Here is a 21,480-nt window from a genome sequence, read left to right on the forward strand (position 1 = left end):
ACATACTTCTGTGAATATTAAATAGTCTATCACACTATAAGTCTGACTCTAAGGCCCATGCTATTACCATCCTTTCTAAAAAGATTGAGTAAGCCTGGGCTGTATGGCGAAACCGTCTCTACAAAAATTACAAAAATTAGCCGGGCATGGTGGCACGTGCCTAGGGTCCCAGCTACTTGGGAGGCTGAGGTAGAAGGATGGCTTGAGCCCAGGGAGGGCTACAGTGAGCCGAGATCATGCCACTGCATTCCAGCCTGGGCGATAGAGGCAGACTTTGTCTCAGTCAGTCAATCAGTCAATAACTGTGTGATATACCATTGAGTGGATTTGACAACATAATTTATCAGTATTCCCTTTTGTATATTTAGATTTTGAGTGATTTGTAAATATTTGTACACAGATTTATTTTTAATTTAGAATTATTTAGAATAGAGTCTCAGAAGTGGAATTGCTTATTTAAATAATATGAACATTTTAAGGCCCTTATATGTTTGCATACTAATTTTCTTTCTTCTTTTTTTTTTCTGGTTTTTTTTTTTTTTTGAGACAGGGTCTCACTTTGTCTCTCAGGCTGGAGTGCGGTGGTGCAAACACAGCTCACTGCAGCCTCAACCTCCCCGGCTCACGGCTCACGCCATCCTCCTGCCTCAGCCCCCCCAAGTAGCTGGGACTACAGGCATGTGCCGTCACCCTCAACTAATTTTTTTTGTATGTTTTGTAGAGACTGGGTTTCACCATGTTGCCCAGGCTAGTCTCGAACTCCTGAGCTCAAGCAATCTACCTGCCTCGACCTCCCAAAGTGCTGGGATTATAGGCATGAACCACCACGCCCAGCCAGACTAATTTTCAAAAGGAACATGACAATTACATTTTTTGGCTTATCTTATTTAGTAGTCAAAAAAAATTTGCACTCCTTTGCTTGCTATTGAGATTGAACATATATTTAACCAGGTGTAGTGTGTTTGTGTCTGTGTGTGTGTATGATCACAATTATTGCTGGAAATACCCTTAAGAGGCCAATGTATATGGAGTTGTGTTAGGAAATAATTATGAATTTAAAAAAGAAATATGATTCATATATTTGACTTGTTTTGATTTAAAATGCCATATTCTTCTCTAGTTTTCATTCTCTCTTCATTCCTTCCCTTCATAGCCAAACATTGAAGGGCTGTTTATTCCAGCTGTTATCACTTCTTCATCACTCATTTACTACTCAGCACATTGTAATCTGGCTTCCTACCTCATCTTGCTGGACTTGTTCTTGCCACAGCTATTAAATGGCCTTCTGACCAGCAAATCCATTTGTCACTTTTGGCTCCAGAAATAATGTTATTTTGATTTTTCTTTAAATAAGATTTTTACCAGCTTAGACAACATAGCAAGACCCTGTCTCTACAAAAAAAAAAAAAATTTTTTTTTTTTGAGACGGAGTCTTGCTCTATCACCCAGGCTGGAGTACAGTGGCACAATCTTGGCTCACTGAAACCTCTGCCTCCCAGAATAAGTGATCCTCCTGCCTCAGCTTCCTGAGTAGCTGGGATTACAGGTGTGCACCACCACACCAGCTATTTTTTTGTATTTTCAGTAGAGTCGGGGTTTCCCATGTTGACCAGGCTGGTCTTGAACTTCTGACCTCAGATGATTCACCTGCCTCGGCCTCCCAAAGTGCTGGGATTACAGGCAAGAGCCACATGCCTGGCCTACAAAAAATTTTTTTTAAATTAGTGGGTATGGTGTTGCATGCCTGTAGCCCGAGCTACTTGGGAGGCTGGGGTGGAAAGATTGCTTGAGCCAGGAAGGTCGGTGCTGCAGTGAGCTGTGATCATGCTACTGTACTCCAGCCTTGGCAACAGAGTGAGACCCTGTCTCCAAAAAAAAAATAAAAATAAAAAATAAAGTTTTTAATTGGCATCAATGTCTTCAATACAGTTTTGAAGAAAAAATTACTCATTTTGTTAAATGATTGATCCTATGCCACTACATCAAAAAACATCATTTCTTTCCATAATTGTTGAAACCTAAATAACCATTCCACTTTTTGAGCCAACTCCCCTTACTAGTTTCTTTAAGGATTAAAAAATTTTTTTTTGGTAATTTTTTTCTTTCATTTCTAACTGTACTATTCTTCTTTTTAAGGTTTATTTACCACATATATATATATTTATTTATTTATATTTATATTAGTTAAGAAGCATATTGGCCTTTTAAACATGTCTTTCATAATCCAAATCATTATAGAACCTGGCCATGTTCCGGAATGGTTAGCTTCCTAGATTTAAGCATGATAGTGATTACAACTTACAACTACAGGACTTATCTGTACTTAAAAATGAACATTCTTACCCTAATCCCCTTTTCATCACAGCCTTTGCTGTTGCCATGTTAGAAGAGAAAGAGGTAATGGATGCATTTTCCCAGGGATTCCAGCTGAAATTTGGAATGCATTCATAAGTATTTTATAAAGAATGTATATTTTAACCATTTAATGGATTAAATTGTGTTGTTGGAACATAATTTTTTTTTTGACAGGGTCTCGTTCAGCCACCCAGGCTGGAGTGCAGGGGTGTAGTCTCGGCTGACTGCAACCACCATCTCCTGGGTTCCAGCAATTCTCCCATCTCAGCCTCCCGAGTAGCTGGGATCGTAGGCACCCGCCATCATGCCCGGCTAATTTTTCTATTTTAGTAGAGATGAGGTTTCACCACGTTGGCCAGGCTGGTCTTGAATTCCTGACCTCAGGTGATCCTCCTGCCTCAGCCTCCCAAAGTGCTAGGATTACAGGCATGAGCCACTGTGCCCGGCTGGAACATAATTTAGGCCCCATATAATGTTTCTATTAGAAACTATGTTCTAGGTTCCAAACATCCAATTTATACGCAAATCTTTTTTAAAAATCCTTTTAAAAGTGACAAGATGCTTATCTGTATTTCCTGCTATAAATTGTGTCCTTGAATTTGCCTCTTTATGACTATATTAATTGAAATTTAATTTAATTTAGGCAACCCTAAAGATGTTGTTGGATCATTTGAAATTGGTGGCTTCCTATCATGAAGTGAATAAGATGACGTGCCAGAATTTGGCTGTGTGCTTTGGACCAGTATTATTAAGTCAGAGGCAAGAGCCTTCCACCCATAACAACAGAGTCTTTACTGATTCAGAAGAACTTGCAAGTGCTTTGGATTTTAAAAAACACATTGAAGTTCTTCATTACTTACTCCAACTCTGGCCAGGTAAATGATTCTATGGAAATATTTTTCACTTTCAATGATAGGGTATTTGAATTAACTAATCATTAAATATGCTCATATATGATTGAAGAAACTCTTCTAGATTTTGCTTTTTCAAAATGTTGTGAATTGATACCTGCCCTTTAGATTTTTTTCATTTAAATGTTTTCTGCCTTTGCTGATGACATTGTAGGCACGTAGATTAATGTGCACATTTTAGACTTGGTCAGATCTAGATTTAAATCCTGGTTGTGCCACTTATTAGCAATCTGACCTTGGGTTGGTTTCTTAACGTCTTAGAGCCTTGTATCATCTTTTGTCATATGGATTTAATAATATGTTTATAGATTTTTATTAGGATTTTTAAAAATTGTGTATGTAATGTGCTCAGTGTAGCTCTTGACATGTAATAGAGACTCAATAAACACTAATTTACTTACTCTTCTCATTTTTAGTTCAACCGGTATAAAGCAGAATTCATTTTTCTCCTTAAATCAATTCTTCTTTATGTCTTTAACTGCATTCATGGTCATTAGTCAAATTATCTCAGCTTAAATTGGGAATTACCCTTGACCTTTCCATCTTTCTTATCCAATCCTTATTTCAATCAATAACTAAAGACTGACAATTATTTTCCTAATTATCTCTGATGTAATTTCAGAGTTAAAAGAAATATGTGTTTAATTTGACATTCTATAAATGACCCTGCATTTAAATTTCAAATTTTTCTTAGCTTTTAGTAACCCCTGATACTCTCACCCCACACTGCATGGGACCAAGTGTGAAGTACTTCGGTGTTTAGTGTAGAGCACACTAGTAACCGTGCTTGGCCCTGGAGTCAGGTTTGGGTTCAGATCTGGATGGTGGCACTTGCCAGCAGGATGGGCTAGGACAAAAACTTTAACCTCTTCAACTCCCAGTTTGCTTCTCTCTAAATCATGCCTGCCTCAGGGTTGTTGTAAAGATTGAGATAAAGCATCTAAGGCAATGAGCAAAATGTTTAGCACAAAGTGAGCACTCAGTCAATGTCTTCGGTTACTCTTTTGTTATATATATATAAAGATTAAAGTACAAGAGAATGCTTGATTTCATCGTTTAAAGTGAATTAAAAATTAAGTTAATAAAAATTTTCCAGCACTTTGGGAGACCGAGGCAGGTGGATCACAAGGTCAGGAGTTTGAGACCAGCCTGGCCAACATAGTGAAACCCCGCCTCCATTAAAAATACAAAAAAATTAGCTGGGCATGGTGGCGGGCACCTGTAGTCCCAGCTACTTGGGAGGCTGAGGCAAGAGAATTGCTTGAACCAGGGAGGCGGAGGTTGCAGTGAGCCGAGATTGCGGAAGTGCACTCTAGCCTGGGGGACAGAGTGAGACTCCGTCTCAAAAAAAAAAAAAAAAAAAAAAATTCAACTTTAAAATTTGGAAAGTTAAAGCTTTTACTTTCTTTTAAATGCCGGCTTAAAAATTATTCTAATTCATGTTTTAACTGAATTAGAATGTTATTTTAACTATTTTAAAACCCTGAATCAAGATTCTCAGGGTAATTGAGCTAATTTCAGCATTTGATGACCAACATAAGGGATCTTTCAGAGTGTCAACTGTGTCTCCTTTTTCTAGAACAGCTTTAATTCTAATAAACACCAAGAATTTGGGAGAAAGCCATCTTGTCATTACCACAAATGAAAACTTGCTTCCCTGGAGATACCATTAAGTTTACTGTCAGTGCCTGAGTTCGTTATGATTAATTATTAATTATTCTGTGCCAGAGGTTAAGGTCATTTTATTATTTTGTAATAGTAGCCACCTTAGTTTTGGGTTTGAGAGAAGAAACTTAATGTATATCTTGTGTTATAGAAAAAGCAGGTTCAGATTTCAAATTCACTGTATTCTAAAGACAGCCTTAAACAGCTGTTCCTAGTGTACAGCACCTTATTCCAAAGATTTGTGTTGGTGGTTTTAAAAATAACTGCTCCTTTTTCTATAACCTGTTATTTTTCTTTAGTTGTAGTACCTCAGACAAAAAACAGGGCAGAAAGTTGAGAAGAAACAACAGTTTTACCCTGTCAATCACCTGCTGTTGAATTCAAGAAAAGGCAGAAATCAAGTAGACGAGGTGCATTTACTTGGCCTGAGAAAGTTGATGGTGACATAGAGAATGTGGCAAAGACTAGTAGGCCACAGCATATTAACTCAGTGAATGCCTATCCTATCTCCATGCATTCAATAGAAGGTTTTAGCTTTCCTTGATATGCATATCTTATTTTTCCATTTGGAAATTCTCCAACTCCAGAGTTAAAAAGAGTCGCCCCCTTATTTTTTATTTTCTAAACTTTTTGTTTTGTTTCATGTTATTTTTTGTTTTTTATTTTTGGGCAAGAAGATAATTTGCTTTGAGATTTATATTTGAAAAATCCTATCTTCAAAGTAATTGGTTAGAACTTCAGCGTTTATCAGCATTAGAAGGTAAAAGTCGTCCTGCCAATAGTTTTTTAGATTGTCTTCTACTAAGCTCTAGGGTTCTTTGGAAGCAGCTTAGAAGCCAGGTCAGCAAGGGGTGGGGGAACAAAATGGAAACACACTTCCCGTTGACCAGAACAGCCTTCTTTTTTATCTGTTTTATGTATTGAGTTTTCACAAAAATGTTTCTTTTAGATATTCATTTTCTGTTTTAAGAATACTGAAAATAATACTCCTGGCCCCCCTATCACTTTAAAGATGGAGAAATCAATTTAGAGAGAGTATAATTCCTAGATCCTTGCTATACCACATTTTCTTTCTTTTTTTTTTTTTTTTTGAGATGGAGTCTCACTGTGTCGCCCAGGTTGGAGTGCACTGGCGCAATCTTGACTCACTGCAACCTTTGCCTCTCAGGTTCAAGCAGTTCTCCTACCTCAGCCTCTTGAGTGGCTGGGATTACAGGCGTGTACCACTGCGCCTGGCTAATTTTTGTATTTTTAGTAGAGATGGGGTTTCACCATATTGGCCAGGCCAATCTCGAACTCCTGACTTCAAGTGATCTGCCTGCCTTGGCCTCCCAAAGTGCTGGGATTACAGGCGTGAGCCACCACCTGGCCGCTATACCACATTTTCTATGATAAATATATTTGGGGCAAGTTTTTTGGAAAAGGTATCAATTTTTCTCTTATTTCTTTTTATTTCATCTTTCTTACAAGATTTTAAGTTTGGTGACGTTGGGGATTCTTTTTAACTTTATATTCCCAGGTCCTAGCAGAGTATTTGGCACTAACTAGACAGTCAGTATATTTTTGTTAAATAAGGTGATTATGGATAAAAGGATAATAAAGTACTAATTAGAAACAAATCTACTGGTAGAAAACAAGATAAGGAAAAATTAAGTTTCTTAGTACTTATTACATTTTGAATTCTTTTTCAGCAACCTTATAGACTGCATTTTTAATTTTGTTCTACTGAAGGTGGGTAGTCAACAGTGATGGGAAAACCAGAACTTTTGAGGTTAAAATTAGCCATTTTCACCGTATATTTAGTTGTAAACCACTCTGACATCAGTAGTCTAAAAAGTCAGTGATGTTGGTTTTTCAGAAATTGAAATTTTTAGTCTAAAAGATGTAAAATATCAGTTTAATTGGTTTCTTAATATTTTCCAAGATAATATACAGAAACAATGTTTCAATAGGGTCTTAGGTGAGTAACTCTAAGCAACTGGCAACAAAATGAATCTGGATTTTGCAGGCAAATGTCTGAAAATGCAGGCACAATAGGACAATTTTAAGACATAAAGCAAAAATACATGGTTAGATCAGACCAGATAACCTCAAGGCTAGCAGAATATTGTAATTGGTTGGTGAAAACAACAGGCATGACAGTTAAGCACTAAAAAGAAAAGGAATAGCACAAAGAATGAGGGGGGAAAAGCAAGGAGATAGTGGTGATAAGCAGCTAGAGGAAGAAAAAGAATATGAATAATTACACAGTGGAAAAATCAGTTATCCATTCTGCACTTACATCAGTTGATGGTATGGACCATTCTATATTAATACTAACATTAAAGATCAATTTAAAGTAAATAACTTTTATTTTCTAGAAAATTTTAGATCAAGAAATTTTGGCTATCTATAGTGATACATAATAACCATCTTAAAAATGCAATAGAAATGTTAAAAACATACCTGTGTACAGTTATCAAATATTTCAATAAAATCTAAATTTAAAAAAGTGTGAGATCTATGAAAAATGTTATGAATATCACTTAAGTCTGGAAAACTAGAACCATATATATGTTTTTATAGTTTTTCAGTTGTCTTATTTTATACAACAGCAAACAAGCATTCATTATATATTGGAGAGTATAAAGTTTGTGTGTTATCACTGATTTATGTTGCTTTATCTTAGTGAAGGGAAATAGGAAGGGGCACTTATTCATGGAGAATAAACAAGCAGAAAGAGAAAGATATTATGGGTAATCTTTAATAGCTATGTGTCAGCATTTTAAATTGTCTGTTTTATATACAGAATAGCCTTAAATATTTTGTTCAACACACAAGAGTAAACCTTGGTTTGTAATGAAGTAATGTGTGTCTCTGTGGTAATCGTCTATATGGCTAGCACAATGCATACTCTCAGAATAAACTAGTCTTAACGTGGAAAATGTTATTTGGGATTGTTAAATACCTAACCAGAATGAGAAAATAAAATATCTGTACTATTTCCAGGCAATAAATGAAGATAGTAGATAATGCTGTATAATCAAACTCAGGTAACAAGTGGTCAAATCTAGTATTTGTACATTTTATCAAAGTGAAATTTGATCTGCTTAGTAAACTATGACTCTGATGCTAATAGAATTGCAGAAAAGCCCACAAGGGTCAGAACTTACTAGGCTGATCACTTTAGATGCCTTTGCCTCATTTAGATGTTTGCAGACAAAGGAACTTCTTGTTATATTTTGTTTGTACACCAATATGCCTTGCCTGCTTTTTGCTGTAGCTTTTAATTTAGGAGAAGCTACCAGCTTAGCTATTGTTTGAATTATAGCTAGATAATAATAAAGTTGCGTAGAAAATTAATCGACATTGGAAATGTGATTTGTTTGGGGACGTTATGATGTAGCATGAATTAGCACCATGGAACGTTATACTGCTTCTATCCTTAATCTAGATTATGTCTGGTAATAAAAATTATGGAATGCTTTCTTTTGACAGAGTGCATGTTTTTGTTTTAATGCATGTTTGTAGTTGATGATTAAATGGCTTATCTTTAGCTCTGTTTTTTTTTTAAGTTCAGTTGGATTACTGTCACTAAAGCAAAATTATTGTTTGTTTCTAGTGCAGCGTTTAACTGTCAAAAAATCAACAGACAATTTATTCCCAGAGCAGAAGTCTTCTCTGAATTATTTGAGGCAGAAGAAAGAACGACCTCATGTGTTAAATTTGAGTGGTACTGATTCATCAGGAGTACTTAGGCCAAGGCAAAACCGATTAGACAGTCCACTTAGCAATCGTTATGCAGGAGACTGGAGCAGCTGTGGGGAAAACTACTTTTTAAATACAAAAGAAAATTTAAATGATGTGGATTATGATGATGTCCCTTCAGAAGATAGAGAAATCGGAGAAAATTATAGCAAAATGGATGGGCCAGAAGTAATGATTGAACAGCCAATTCCCATGTCCAAAGAGTGTACATTTCAGACATATTTGACAATGCAGACAATTGAGTCTACAGTGGATCGAAAAAACAATCTCAAAGATCTACAAGAAAGTATTGATACTTTGATTGGAAATCTGGAACGTGAGCTCAACAAAAACAAGCTTAATATGAGTTTTTGAGATTGAGGGTTTTTTTTTTTTGTAATGTCTTAAAGTTTCAAATCTGTTTTTGTTTTATTTTCTTATACCACCCACAGCGATGTTTTCATTTTTTTACTCTTGAAATCTTTAATTAATTTTTAATAAGTTTATATGATTCAATTAAAAACACTATATTCATTAATACAATTTTTACTTATCTCTCTAGAAAACTTTTCTGGGGATCAATAAAACTTGGACTTCTTGGGATATTTTACTAAATCTTGCCAACTCTATGGAGATAACTTTCAAATGCACTTAAGGAGGTTCACATAAGTTATTAGCCCCTCAAGGTTTTTCTGCTTTATGGGAACCACTCTTCTGTAGCTGAGACAGATGTCCTTTTTTTTTTGTTTTTTGAGACAGAGTCTCACTCTGTCGCCCAGGCTGGAGTACACTGGTGCGATCTCAGCTCACTGCAACCTCCACCTCCCTGGTTCAAGTGATTCTCCTGCCACAGCCTCCCGAGTAGCTGTGATGACGGCGCCCACCACCATGCCCAGCTAATTATTGTATTTTTAGTAAAGACGGGGTTTCACCATGTTGGCCAGGCTGGTCTCGAACTCCTGATCTCAGATGATCCGCCCACCTTGGCCTCCCAAAGTGCTGGGATTACAGGCGCGAGCCACTGCGCCTGGCCTCTAGATGTTCTTTTAGAGGAACATCACAGCTGCTCAGTCTGATTTGCAGTACTGGTCCTGGTACACTGCAACATCCTTTGGTCAAATTTTATTTGTAATGCAAATGCTGCTATAAGAAAATCTTTTTATAAATAAAAGTGAAATTATACAAGTATTAATGTTTTCTGTATTAACAGTAATTATTTAAGCTTATAAAAATTAAATATTTTTATAATCCTGAAACTGTATATATTTATAAATGCATATATGTATAGATATCAGGATGGGGGAGGGATTATTGTAGAATCACATGTATTTTTAAAGTATATATGTCATGAGGCCAAAATTATTATCTTAAAGTATTTTTTTCAGGGAAAGAACATTTAAATTAAAGGAGGAATTACATAAAAACACTTGAACAATAATACTCTAGAAGCATCTGAATAGAAATAATAGACTTTCTTTCCTTTATTCACAGAAAGTCACAATGTCCCCTGGGAAAAGTCATCTTTTAAATTTGAAATCCTCTAACTCCTTAAGGGATTAAGTACCCAGATTTCTGCACTGGTGACTTAGATTTAATAAATCTGCCCCTGTTCTATGCATTTTTATATTCTGCTTTGTTTTAATTATTTATTTGTAGTAGTACATTTATAACATTGACTTTATAATTACCCCCATTTGTTTCTAAATAGTCTTGCCAGCATATTACATGTTACTGATTTTTTAAAATTAACTTATTTTGGCTAAGTATATATACAATGTTATAGAATCACAGTAATGTTTGAAAATGTAAATTTAGAAGGCTTTTGTATTAAATCAAAATGTATTTTTTTAAACTTCTATATCTACAGAATATGTAATTTTAAAATTATAAATAGACTTTAAGTTACCAACTTTTAAGATATGGCAGCCATTGAAAAACTGGCTTCCTGATGTTTTTCTAAATATTAAAGTACTTAAAATATTTCTATGCAATAAATATTGATAAACAGACATTATTTAATTTGAAAACCCATTGTTAAAAAAGATAAATATTTTTATATGAAATTTTCATTTTTTAAAACTTTGTGTTAACAGTTCAGAAGAATACCAAGAGAACATATATATTGAGTAAACAGTCAAAGGAAAGTACTCTTGAATGTTTTATAGGAAAGCTGTCTCAGTTTCCTTCCTTTTGTTGCTATATCATGTATGAATTGAATAAATTGCTCTAGAAATGTAAAAATTTTATTAAAATATTATAATCTTCGTGTTATGCTATTAATTATAATGGTTTTAAGGATCACTTATTTTAATATTCTTTTTAAACAAAGGTGTTAAAATTTTGGACCATCATGTATTATCCATCAATATATGTAAATAACATTTATTTGTCCAAAATTTTCCAGAATCTGAAATACTTTTAAGGGCCATGCTTGTATTACTATATTACTATATTATTTTGGATGAGAATAGTTTTAAAGTTGATCTCTGCCCTCTTAGAGAATTCTATCATTTTTTTGTTGTCTAATCACCGAGTTATAGCTATAAACTGCTTTTATTGACTCTGCTGTACCAGAAGTGTTGGATAAGTTTAGATGTCTTTACTTTAAATGGCATTTTACTTCAAATATTTTTTGCGAGTTTTTATACCTGCTTTTTATAATTTCCTAGGATCTTTCTGTAGTGTCAACTGTTGCTCCTTTCTGAGGCTGCCAGCTTTAATTTTTCTTTTTCTTTCTTTTTTTTTTTTTTTTTTAATAGAGACAAGATCTCAGTATATTGCCCAGGCTGGTCTCAAATTCCTGGGCTCAAGCGATTCACCCGCCTCAGCCTCCCAAAGTGCAAGGATTACAGGCGTGAGCCACTATGCCCAGCCCCTAATGTTTTTTAGGATTAAAAACAATTTTAATTTTAGAGCATGTACCTGAATAAAAATTCTAAACAATTCAGATGGATAGAAAATAAAAGTACAAGTGTTTCTGTCTGCCATCCACACCAATTTCACCTCTTAGAGGTTAACAGCACGTTTCTTGCTGCTGTTTCTTATCATTTAAGCCAAATTTGTCATTCTATGAATGATAAACAATTTATCTCATTTCATTCCTTCTCACCATTTTTGTTATGTTTTTAGTTCATTTGTTCTCCTTTATAACTGTAGTTAATAATTTTTTTGATCCATTGATTTTAAATATATTTCCATAACATTGAGGAAATGACCAACCTTGTACTTCCCTTCCATTACTGTCCTTTACCTCCTAACTTCTCTTAAGTTATACTATTAGTTTATATAATCAGTTTTAATAGATGTATAATGTTTTCCCTCTATACTGTATATTTATTTGTATATTGTATATACCGTATACTGTATATTTATTCTAAACACTGCAAATCAGTAACTAGCAGTCACACTATGCAAAAGTATGCACAGGTAAACCAGGTGATTTATCTCCTTCTATGTATCTATCTTATATCCTTAAGTCTGTGCTGATTTAAGCAGAATGTTTCACGCATAAAGGCCAAATGGATTCTTTTATAGCCAGTTGTTAACTTCCCCAAATCATGCCATGTGTCATTTGCTACGTAATTGGGTCATGGCTTTTGCATACCTTAATGGTTCCTGGAGTAAGTAATTGCTTTTATTTCTTTTTTTTTTTTTTTTAATCTTTCAATAGAGACGGGGTATTGTTATGTTGCCAGGACTGGTCTCAAATTTGTAGTCTTAAGCGATCCTTTCCGCCTCAGTCTCCCAAAGTGCTGGGATTACAGTATGAGCCACTGCTTCCAGCCTGCTTTTATTTCTCGACAGAAGAAAAATACTTGCTTTACTGTAGCTCTTCTTTTAATCATACTATTGAATTACCAAATTTGTTCAGAGTGCTTTTAGCTCTCATCTTGGGATTCTGGAACTATATTCTTGTTTTATTTTTCTTTGACAGAATTGATAGGAAGGAAGGAAGTATATTCTTCACTCTAACCCCAAGATCATTTTATGCTTCTTAATCAGCTTCATCGAATTTGGACAAAGTGATTTTTAGCTGTCATCTTGGGATGTATTTTCTTTGTACTCCTATTTTTTTCTTTTCTTTTCTTTTTTTTCTTTTTTCTTTTCTTTCTTTCTTTTTTTTTTTTTTTTTTGCTGCATTTCTTGAATTTGTCTTTTCTGTTTGCTGAAGTATATTTACAGGTGCCTTTTTTTCCCCCAGAAAGGGTGCATGGGAGAGAAACTAGGAGTCCTTGTGTGTTTGACAAGGCCTTTATTTTTTCCTCACACTTTATTTTTATTGGGCCTGCAGTTCTATGTTCAAACTCATTTTTCTTTAGAATTTTGAAGACATTTCACTATTACCTTCAAGCATCCAGTTTTGCAGTAGTCCAGGCTAGAAAGATTCGGACCAGGATAGAAACAATAGAGATGGTGAGATATGGTTGGATTCTGGATATATTTTGAAGCAGGAGCCAAAAGAATCTGCCAGTGGACTGTGAAAGGAGTAGGGCCTGAGCAGCTGGATAGAGCGCCATCAAATGAGATTGAAATGACTCCATGTTTTTTCAGTGAGTTCCTTCTGTTGGACGTTGGTGTTGTTAATACAGTAGTTATTAAAATGTCTTATAATGTCCTGTTAACGATTAGTACTAATGCCTCTGTACTTGGTGATGGTGCTCATAGAGTTACTACTAGAATAAGAAGGCCAGAAGACTTCATCTATATCTTTTGATTTTTTTTTTTTTTTTTTTTTTTTTTTTTTTTTGAGACGGAGTCTCGCTCTGTCGCCCAGGCTGTAGTGCAGTGGCGCGATCCCGGCTCCTGCAAGCTCCGCCTCCCAGGTTCACGCCATTCGCCTGCCTCAGCCTCCCGAGTAGCTGGGACTACAGGCGCCTGCCACCATGCCCGGCTCATTTTTTGTGTTTTTTGTTTGTTTGTTTGTTTTGTTTTTTGTTTTTTAGTAGAGACGGGGGTTTCACTGTGTTAGCCAGGATGGTCTCGATTTCCTGACCTCGTGATCTGCCTGCCTTGGCCCCCCTAAGTGCTGGGATTACAGGCGTGAGCCACCGCGCCCAGCAAGACTTCATATATATTTAATAATAACTGTCTGGACCCTGTCTCTACTAAAAATAGAAAAAATTAGCCAGGTGTGGTGGCGGGCGCCTGTAGTCCCAGCTACTCGGGAGACTGAGGCAGGAGAATGGCGTGAACCCGGGCGGCAGAGGTTGCAGTGAGCCGAGATTGCGCCACTGCACTCCAGCCTGGGCGACAGAGCGAGACTCCGTCTCAAAAAATAAAAAATAAAGAACTGTCTGGAAAATTCCAGATTATGTAGCTTTACATGTTAGGGACCCTAAAGAAACAAGGTTGAGTACTGGTGGGGTCCCTGAAAAGAATTTAGTTTCCAGACCACAGATTGACTTTGATGGTTAAGATTTTATAAATTAAATATATCAATTTTTAGGTACTTTGGTATGATAAAGTTGTATTATGATTAATAATAACAAGTCTTAATTTGAGGCTTACTCACTTGAGGACTTTGGTACGAAAATGCTCTTTTGCTGTTTTTCCTGACCAAGTTTCATTCTGAATGCAAAAGGGTCATATTTGATAAACACTGAAGTGCCACAAGTCAGATTTCTTGATTGCATTCTGCCTCAGCCTGAAATGGACTTGCTAACTCAGGCAGAAATTGAATTTATTGAGAAAATAGTGTATCAAAGGGAAGACTTTGAGGGTGCTGAAAGTCTTTTATATTTTGGTCTAGGTGGTGGTTTCATAGGTGTTTACCTGTCAGGTTGCATACTTAAGATTTGTGCCCTTTATATGTCATACCTCTATTTTTAAATTTTTTTTTAATGGGCAAGCTTGAGAAATAGACTTGGAAAAGAAACAGAAACTAAGAGAGGCTAGGTCGTCAGAATGACAGCAATCAAGGCCATACCTGGTTATGACACTGCTGTTGCTGTCACTGTCACTAAGCAGCCTCATGTACTCCCCACTGGAGTTAGTTAGAAAACATCCTCATTCTCCATTACTCCTGATTCACAGTCCCAGACAGAAGCATGAGATTGTACTCCAGCTTCCAGGAGGCAGAGAGGAATTAGCTTGCATCCTTTCTTAGAATTTGCATAGTAAGTAGATTCTATGATCACAGAAGGAGATTTGGATGCTGAGCAGGCAAAACAGTGACAAATATACACTACACTTTCCTAATCATCAGAACCCTGTTGCTCCAAAATTGGAGTCTTTCTTACCCTGTCCCCCCTGTATATCCCAGCCATCAACAGGTCTAAGTGCTGTGTGTCTTAAACTGCATTGGAGTTTGTCACTGCTAATACCCTAGTCCAAGCCACCATCATCCCTCAATCTCATATTTCCTCTCTGCTATCACTCTCCCCTCTCTACACCCACGATCCAGTCTATTCATGGAAGCTACTATGAAAAAGATATACTGCATCATTTCCTAGGCCTTCTCCCTTGCTCCCCGGCTCTAGCAACACTGGGGACCCTCATTGCTGTCTGAGGCTCTCTGCTCTTGCCATTGCCCATGTCTGGAAAGCTCTTTATCCAGATGTTACTTAAGCAGTTTCTTTTTGTCATTCGCTTCTCTGCTCAAATGTCACTTCAAAGAGCCTGCTTCTGAACAGCCTGCTGTGAGAATAAGGGGAAGAAGCAGATGGAGATTTCTGGTTTTTTTTGTAATAAATGCTATTAATAAATACTTATGGTACTATCTGACTAACCTGCAGATATTTATCACTTTGGTAAATGTTTACATTTAAACCAAATTTAAGAAGAAAAATGTTTAAAAAACTACACCCACATCCATTGTCACTTTTTGTCATATCACCTGGGCTTATCTTCAAGGCTTTATCATTATCTGAAATTATCTCATTTATTTATTTGTTTATTCATTTATTGTCTATGTCCACTCCTCTAGAATGTAATCTCCATGGCAGCAGGGACTTTGTATAACAATCTAGTTCATTGCCATATGCCTAGGGACTATAACATAGAAGCTGTTCAATTAATTGTTAATCAATGAATAACTGTAATAAGATACTTGAGAATGGTTGTCTTTTTGTTAGGAAAAGACTAAGTACTATAATCGCAATGTCTCCATAATTTTAAAAATATTCACTCCTGAGTAATAAATTATTTGTGGTTAAGAGAGTAATGTTTTATCTCTTTTTTAAAAATGACTTGTCTTTTTTATAGTTAAAGTGGTCTTGGGAAAATTAATGACTACAAGTCGGTGGGTAAATTTGGGGTGATTTTTTGTAGCATTTCTTTGCTGCAGAACACAGTCGAAACAGTTATTTATGTGATATGTGTATGAAAATGCACATCTCACCATGACAAAGAAACATCTTTAAGAAATATTTTGTTAAAATGCATCATTTCTTTATAGAAATCATAAAGAGCAAAATATATCCTCTTAATTTTGACCTAATTTACTTCATATGCACTTTCTCTAGAACTGGAAAAAACTATTTTTCATTTTGTTAAAAGAAAACATTTTCATAAACTTGAATGAACCCTATAAGTAGAACTCTTCCTTATTAGAAAAAATAGCAGAGAAACCACTTTGAGGGACAGGCACTACATTTAATGTTTTTATTTTCCTCAATGTCAAGTGTTTGTTTTAAGCAATGAGAAAATGCATAAACATTGCCCTTGGGTTGGGTTAACTTCATTCTTATTTGTTTCATAAGGCCACTTGACATGCTTTTAAGTTATTTGGGTTAATCTGGCTTTCTTGCTTAATGGAGGTATAGATGTAGTAGAAACTTGGTGTTGCCCTCTATATTCTATATACTTTGGAAATTCCACTCTTCAAAATAATTTTCCAAAGAGAGTTTAAAATTTCAACTTTAGAAAAGTGCAATACACATTAAATGAAGAAACAGGAAAGCCCCACATTCAAGACTTTTTTGTGTGAAAGTTATGAAACAGCATGCCTGCAGCTCACATTTTTTTCACAGCTGCAGATATTGAACAGTGACCCCTTGTTCTTGACCTTTGTTCAAGAAACGAGATGCAGGTTGCCAGCCTGTTTGCGTCTGTTCTTGCCTTTTTTCCCCCTGTGGCCATTGTAAAACCCACTCTTTAACCTAAGAGCAAGTTTGAATCATTAGGTAAGTGAAAACTACTTGTCTAGGCTGGTAGATAAGAAATGTCAGAGCATAAAGTGCCATCTGTCCAAGGTTATAAATCTACATTTGATCTGTACTGTATATCAAATTCACCTATAAAGCCAAGGAAATATACATAAAAGAAGCCATACCGGTGTCTTTTCCCTCAATGTTTATGAACACTTTCAACTTTATAGAAAAGTTGAAAATTTTATGGTGAATACCCATATATCTAGCATCCAGATTCTATAATTTATAAGCTTTTTGTTATATTTGCTCAATCACATATCTATCCATTATTTGTCATTTTTTTTGTGCATTTCAAAGTAAGTTGCAGGCATCAAGACATTAGGAAGAGACTAAGTACTATAATCGCAATGTCTACATAATTTTAAAAATATTCACTCCTGAGTAATTATTTGTGGTTAAGAGAGTAATGTTTTATCTCTTTTTAAAAAACGACTTTTGTCTTTTTTTTATAGTTAAAGTGGTCTTGGGAAAATTAGTGACTACAAGTCAGTGGGTGGGTAAATCAGGACATTTCACAGTAAGTGTCATTTTGGAAGCCAAAAAAAAAGATTCAATTGTTGGTGAACTTGGTGTGATTATAATTAACCTCTAAAAGATTTGTGGTATTAATTCATCACAAATCTTAGAATTCATCACTGTTAGAAAGAACCAACATTGCTATTAATAGCTTCTAAAAATTAATGAATATTTTGTATTCATTTGTATACAAGTAATGAATATCTTGTAATTATTTCTTTTTTTTTTTTTTTTTTTTGAGATGGAGTCCTGTTCTGTCACCCAGGCTGGAGGGTAGCGGTGTGATCTCAGCTCACTGCAACCTCTGCTTCCCGGGTTCAAGCAATTCTGTCTCAGCCTCCTGAGTAGCTGGGATTACAGGCACGTGCCACCACACCCAGCTAATTTTTGTATTTTTAGTAGGGCTGGGGTTTCACCATGTCGGCCAGACTGGTCGTGAACTCCTGACCTTAGGTATATCTTGTAATTCTTACCAAATTACTTTTAGCTATCCTAGACTCCCATCATTCACAGACAACCTGCACAATTTCTACCATATTTAAATACTGTGTATATTACTTTATTTTATTTAAAATTATTTTTTCAATTAAAAAAATTGAAATGTAAAACTTTACACTGCTGCCATATATGGAAAACCAGTATCACTTGTCATTAACGAGTTAAACGGTTTTTTCTATACACTAAAATGAATTCATAACTATTGAGATAATTAAGGTGTGAGCTCTATGTACAGTTATGTACACCTTAACATGCATACCACACTTTGGGAAATACTGAGTTTAGTCTCTGCTATGGTCTGGATATGGTTTGTTTGTCTCCACCAAATCTCTTGTCAAAATTTAATCCTCAGTGTGGTGTCTTGGGAGGTGAAAGTTGTTTGGGTCATGGAGGCAGATTCCTCATGAATAGATTAATGCCCTCCCTGGGAGGTGGAGTAAGGAGTGAATTCTCACTGTATTCGTTCCAATAGAGCCAGTTGTTAAAAATAGCCTAGCACTTCTTTGCACACTCTCCCTCCACCACCACCCCTTCCTCGCCATGTGACCTGTGCATACACTGTCTCTCCTTCACCTTCTCCTGTGAATGGAAGCAGCCAGCAGCCCTCACCCAATCTTGAACTTTCTGGCCACCAGAATCATGAGTCAAATAAACCTTTTTCCTTTATAAATTGCTTAGCCCCAGGTTTTCCTTTATAGCAACACAAAGTGGACTAAGACAATCTCCATCTTTTCTATCACAAATGTTGGGACACAAGAAAAGTCAAAGCTGCATTGAAAGTTGAACACACAGATAATACCAGTCTGTTTTCTTTTTAAGGGACAAAAGTACCATGTCTAGGTAAGACACTTGACTAATTCCCACCCGGAGCTGGCGATAGACAGAGTGAAAGGTCTCCTATAGCAGGGTTGGGGAGGGTCTGTCTGCAGTCTGAGATTGTGTCCCAAATGGGGCCCATTCTTCATGAACCCTGTAGGCTCCACACTGGCAGGAACAGAGCCAAAGCACAATTCTTACAGCCTGCATTTCTGCCTTGAGGACTTCTCAGTGCTGTTTCCCTGACCACATTTTTTTTTTTTTTCATTTTGTTTCCTCTCACACTTTTAACCCTTTCCTACCAGCATATTTTCCCCTGAACTACCAACATAGGGTTGGTAGGAAATCACCAAAAATGTATCTTTCCTTCCTAAGATTAGAACCAGGGCATAGGAGCCAGACATAGAGATCAAAATATGAAATTTACTTTTGACAAAGGTAAGCTGGAGAATATGACTTGGGTCTATGGCCAAGTGGGCTTCTTCATATATCCTCTGTGATCTGATCATTCCCACCTAGTCACTGGTGGAGTTTATGAAAAAAGACCTCTCCTGGCATGGGCAGAGCCTGTCAGCACCATAAAAGTATGTATTACCAACAGGCTGGTGTGTGGTGAGAGAATGCAGAAGGCTCCTAGCCAAGCATGCTGAAGTTCTTCTCAATTCACTACTCAGATGAGTCATTCTTTGTGACTTGGGGAACAGTAAATTAGGGGTTTAAAGAGAAGCTGGAAGTGATTCTCTCATACTCTTTTCTCTTGAGAAGTAGCTAAATCCCCTCCCTTTTATGGAAATGGTAAAAGCACAGGATGTTATCCTCTAAAAATGACCACCTATTGCTTCCTCTTAATAAAGGACCAAATGTCACAAGATAAACTTTGGGACCCTTTTGTAAATGGAGTAGGAAGTGGAAATGCTGAACTGCACATAGGCAGTCAAAAAAAAAAAAAACACACACACACACACACACATAAAGATTTTCCAGGTAATCACTAGGCAATTGCTGCCATGGGGCACCCAGTTAATTTGCAAAGTGGTCAAAGCAGCATATTCTCACCTCTTTTGGTAAATCCTTTCCCCTCAGGCCCCAGTGGCCATGTGCCACCTCTGGCTGCCTTGGGCCTCAGATATCCCAAGTAGTCTTGCCTTTCCTTCCTGTGCCCAACAGAATCTGTCTCCTGCTTCTCTACCTCCAGGGAAATCTTGCCTTCCATTTGGTTTTACAATCTTGCCTGGAAGAATGTGCTCTCATCACCTGATTCAAATGCTAAAGTGTTAATGATGGATAGGGTTTATTTGTACTTTATTTTAAAATGGGAGCATATTAAACTATGCCTAAGAAAGTACTGGAAGTATTCCTTAGGTTCTGTTGGTTCTTTTTGCTAACTGTGGGGTCCCTCGATGCTCCTGCTACAGTTCCATGTTATGTTCACTTCTGAAAGACTGTTGGCTTTTGTATTAGCCATCTCAACTTCTCAGGTCTACTTTCGGCCTCAGCCAGTAGGGAACAGTACTTAAGCCATTATCAGCCATATCCTTAATGCCTTTAAACAGGGCCTAGGTCACAAGGGGGTTGTTGGGCTTCTAACAAATCACCTAGTGGAAATTTTATGAAAGTCAGAATTGCATATGTAAATTTTTAAAATATACATACACATACGAAGGACTAACCAAAACAACTTTGAAAAAGAACAGAGTTGGAGGACCAACATTATCTGATTTTAAGGTGACTTATAAAGTGACAGTACTCAAGATGGTATAGTAATGGCATCAAAATAGACAAATCAATAGAATAAAAGTTCAGAAATAGATTCATACATATATGGACAACTGATTTTTGATGGGACAATTCAGTGAAGAAAGAATAGTCTTTTCAACAAATGGTGCTGCAACAATAAAATATTTGCATGAAAAAAATGCTTTGATCCACATCTCATACCATATGTAAAAATGAACTCAAAATACATCATAGACCTAAATGTAAAGCCTAAAAGTATAAAACTTCTAGAAGAAAACCTTGGATTATGCACAGATTTCTCAGATTGGTCACCAAAAACATGATACATAAAAAATTTTTTTTTGATAAACTGAACTTCATCAAATTTACAAACTTCTGCACTTTGAAAGACCCTGTTGAGAGAATAAGAAGATGAACCACATTGGGAGTATATATTTGCATATATCTGATAATGGCCGGCATCCGGGATGTATAAAAAATTCCAAAACCTCAATAATAATTAAAAAAACACTCCCCTTGCTCCCTGCAATGAGCAAAATACATGAACACACACTTCATGAAAGAGTATATATGAATGGCAAATAAAGACATGAAAATTAACCACTATCATTAGTCATTAGGAAATGCAAATTAAAACCACAAAAAGATACCACCACACAGCAATTAGAATGGCTAAATTTGAAAACAGTGACCCTACTGGCAAGAATGTGGAAGAAATGAGACTCTCATATACTGCAGGTGGGAATGTAAAATGGCAAAACCACTTTTATTTAGCATTATCTTTAAAAAGTCAACATATACATACCACAGGATCCAGACATTCCATTCCTAGATATTTATCCAAAAGAAATGAATGCATATGTCTGTAAGGAAAACTTGTACAGAAATTATCATAGCAGACTAATTTGTAATAGCAAGATACTCATCTGACAAAGGTCTAATATCCAGAATCCATAAGGAATTTAAACAATTTTACAAGAAAAAAACAACCCCATCAAAAAGTGGGCAAAGGATATGAACAGACACTCCTCAAAAGAAGACATCTATGCAGCCAACAAACATGAAAAAAAGCTCATCATCATCACTGGTCGTCAGAGAAATGCAAA

At 36.1% G+C, this 21,480-nt stretch overlaps 1 protein-coding gene across 4 annotated transcripts in view; it reads left to right on the top strand.

The window, feature by feature from the left end:
• Positions 1-15,815, top strand: part of SYDE2 (synapse defective Rho GTPase homolog 2) — a 49,771-nt gene extending 33,956 nt beyond the window's left edge. For 2 of the 4 annotated variants that reach the window (XM_016921711.4, XM_016921719.4), the window contains exons 6-7: positions 2,999-3,230; positions 8,533-15,815. In XM_016921711.4, the coding sequence (XP_016777200.1) occupies positions 2,999-3,230; positions 8,533-9,032 (732 nt within the window). In that variant the 3' untranslated portion in view covers positions 9,033-15,815. Of the gene's footprint in view, positions 1-2,998; positions 3,231-7,919; positions 7,964-8,532 lie in introns of all 4 variants that reach the window. The other 2 variants (XM_016921721.4, XM_016921720.4) reach the window with 2 other exon arrangements.
• The last annotated feature ends 5,665 nt before the right edge of the window (positions 15,816-21,480 follow it).

Source organism: Pan troglodytes, chromosome 1 (genome assembly GCF_028858775.2).
Source record: "Pan troglodytes isolate AG18354 chromosome 1, NHGRI_mPanTro3-v2.0_pri, whole genome shotgun sequence".
Classification (NCBI taxonomy): domain Eukaryota; kingdom Metazoa; phylum Chordata; class Mammalia; order Primates; family Hominidae; genus Pan; species Pan troglodytes.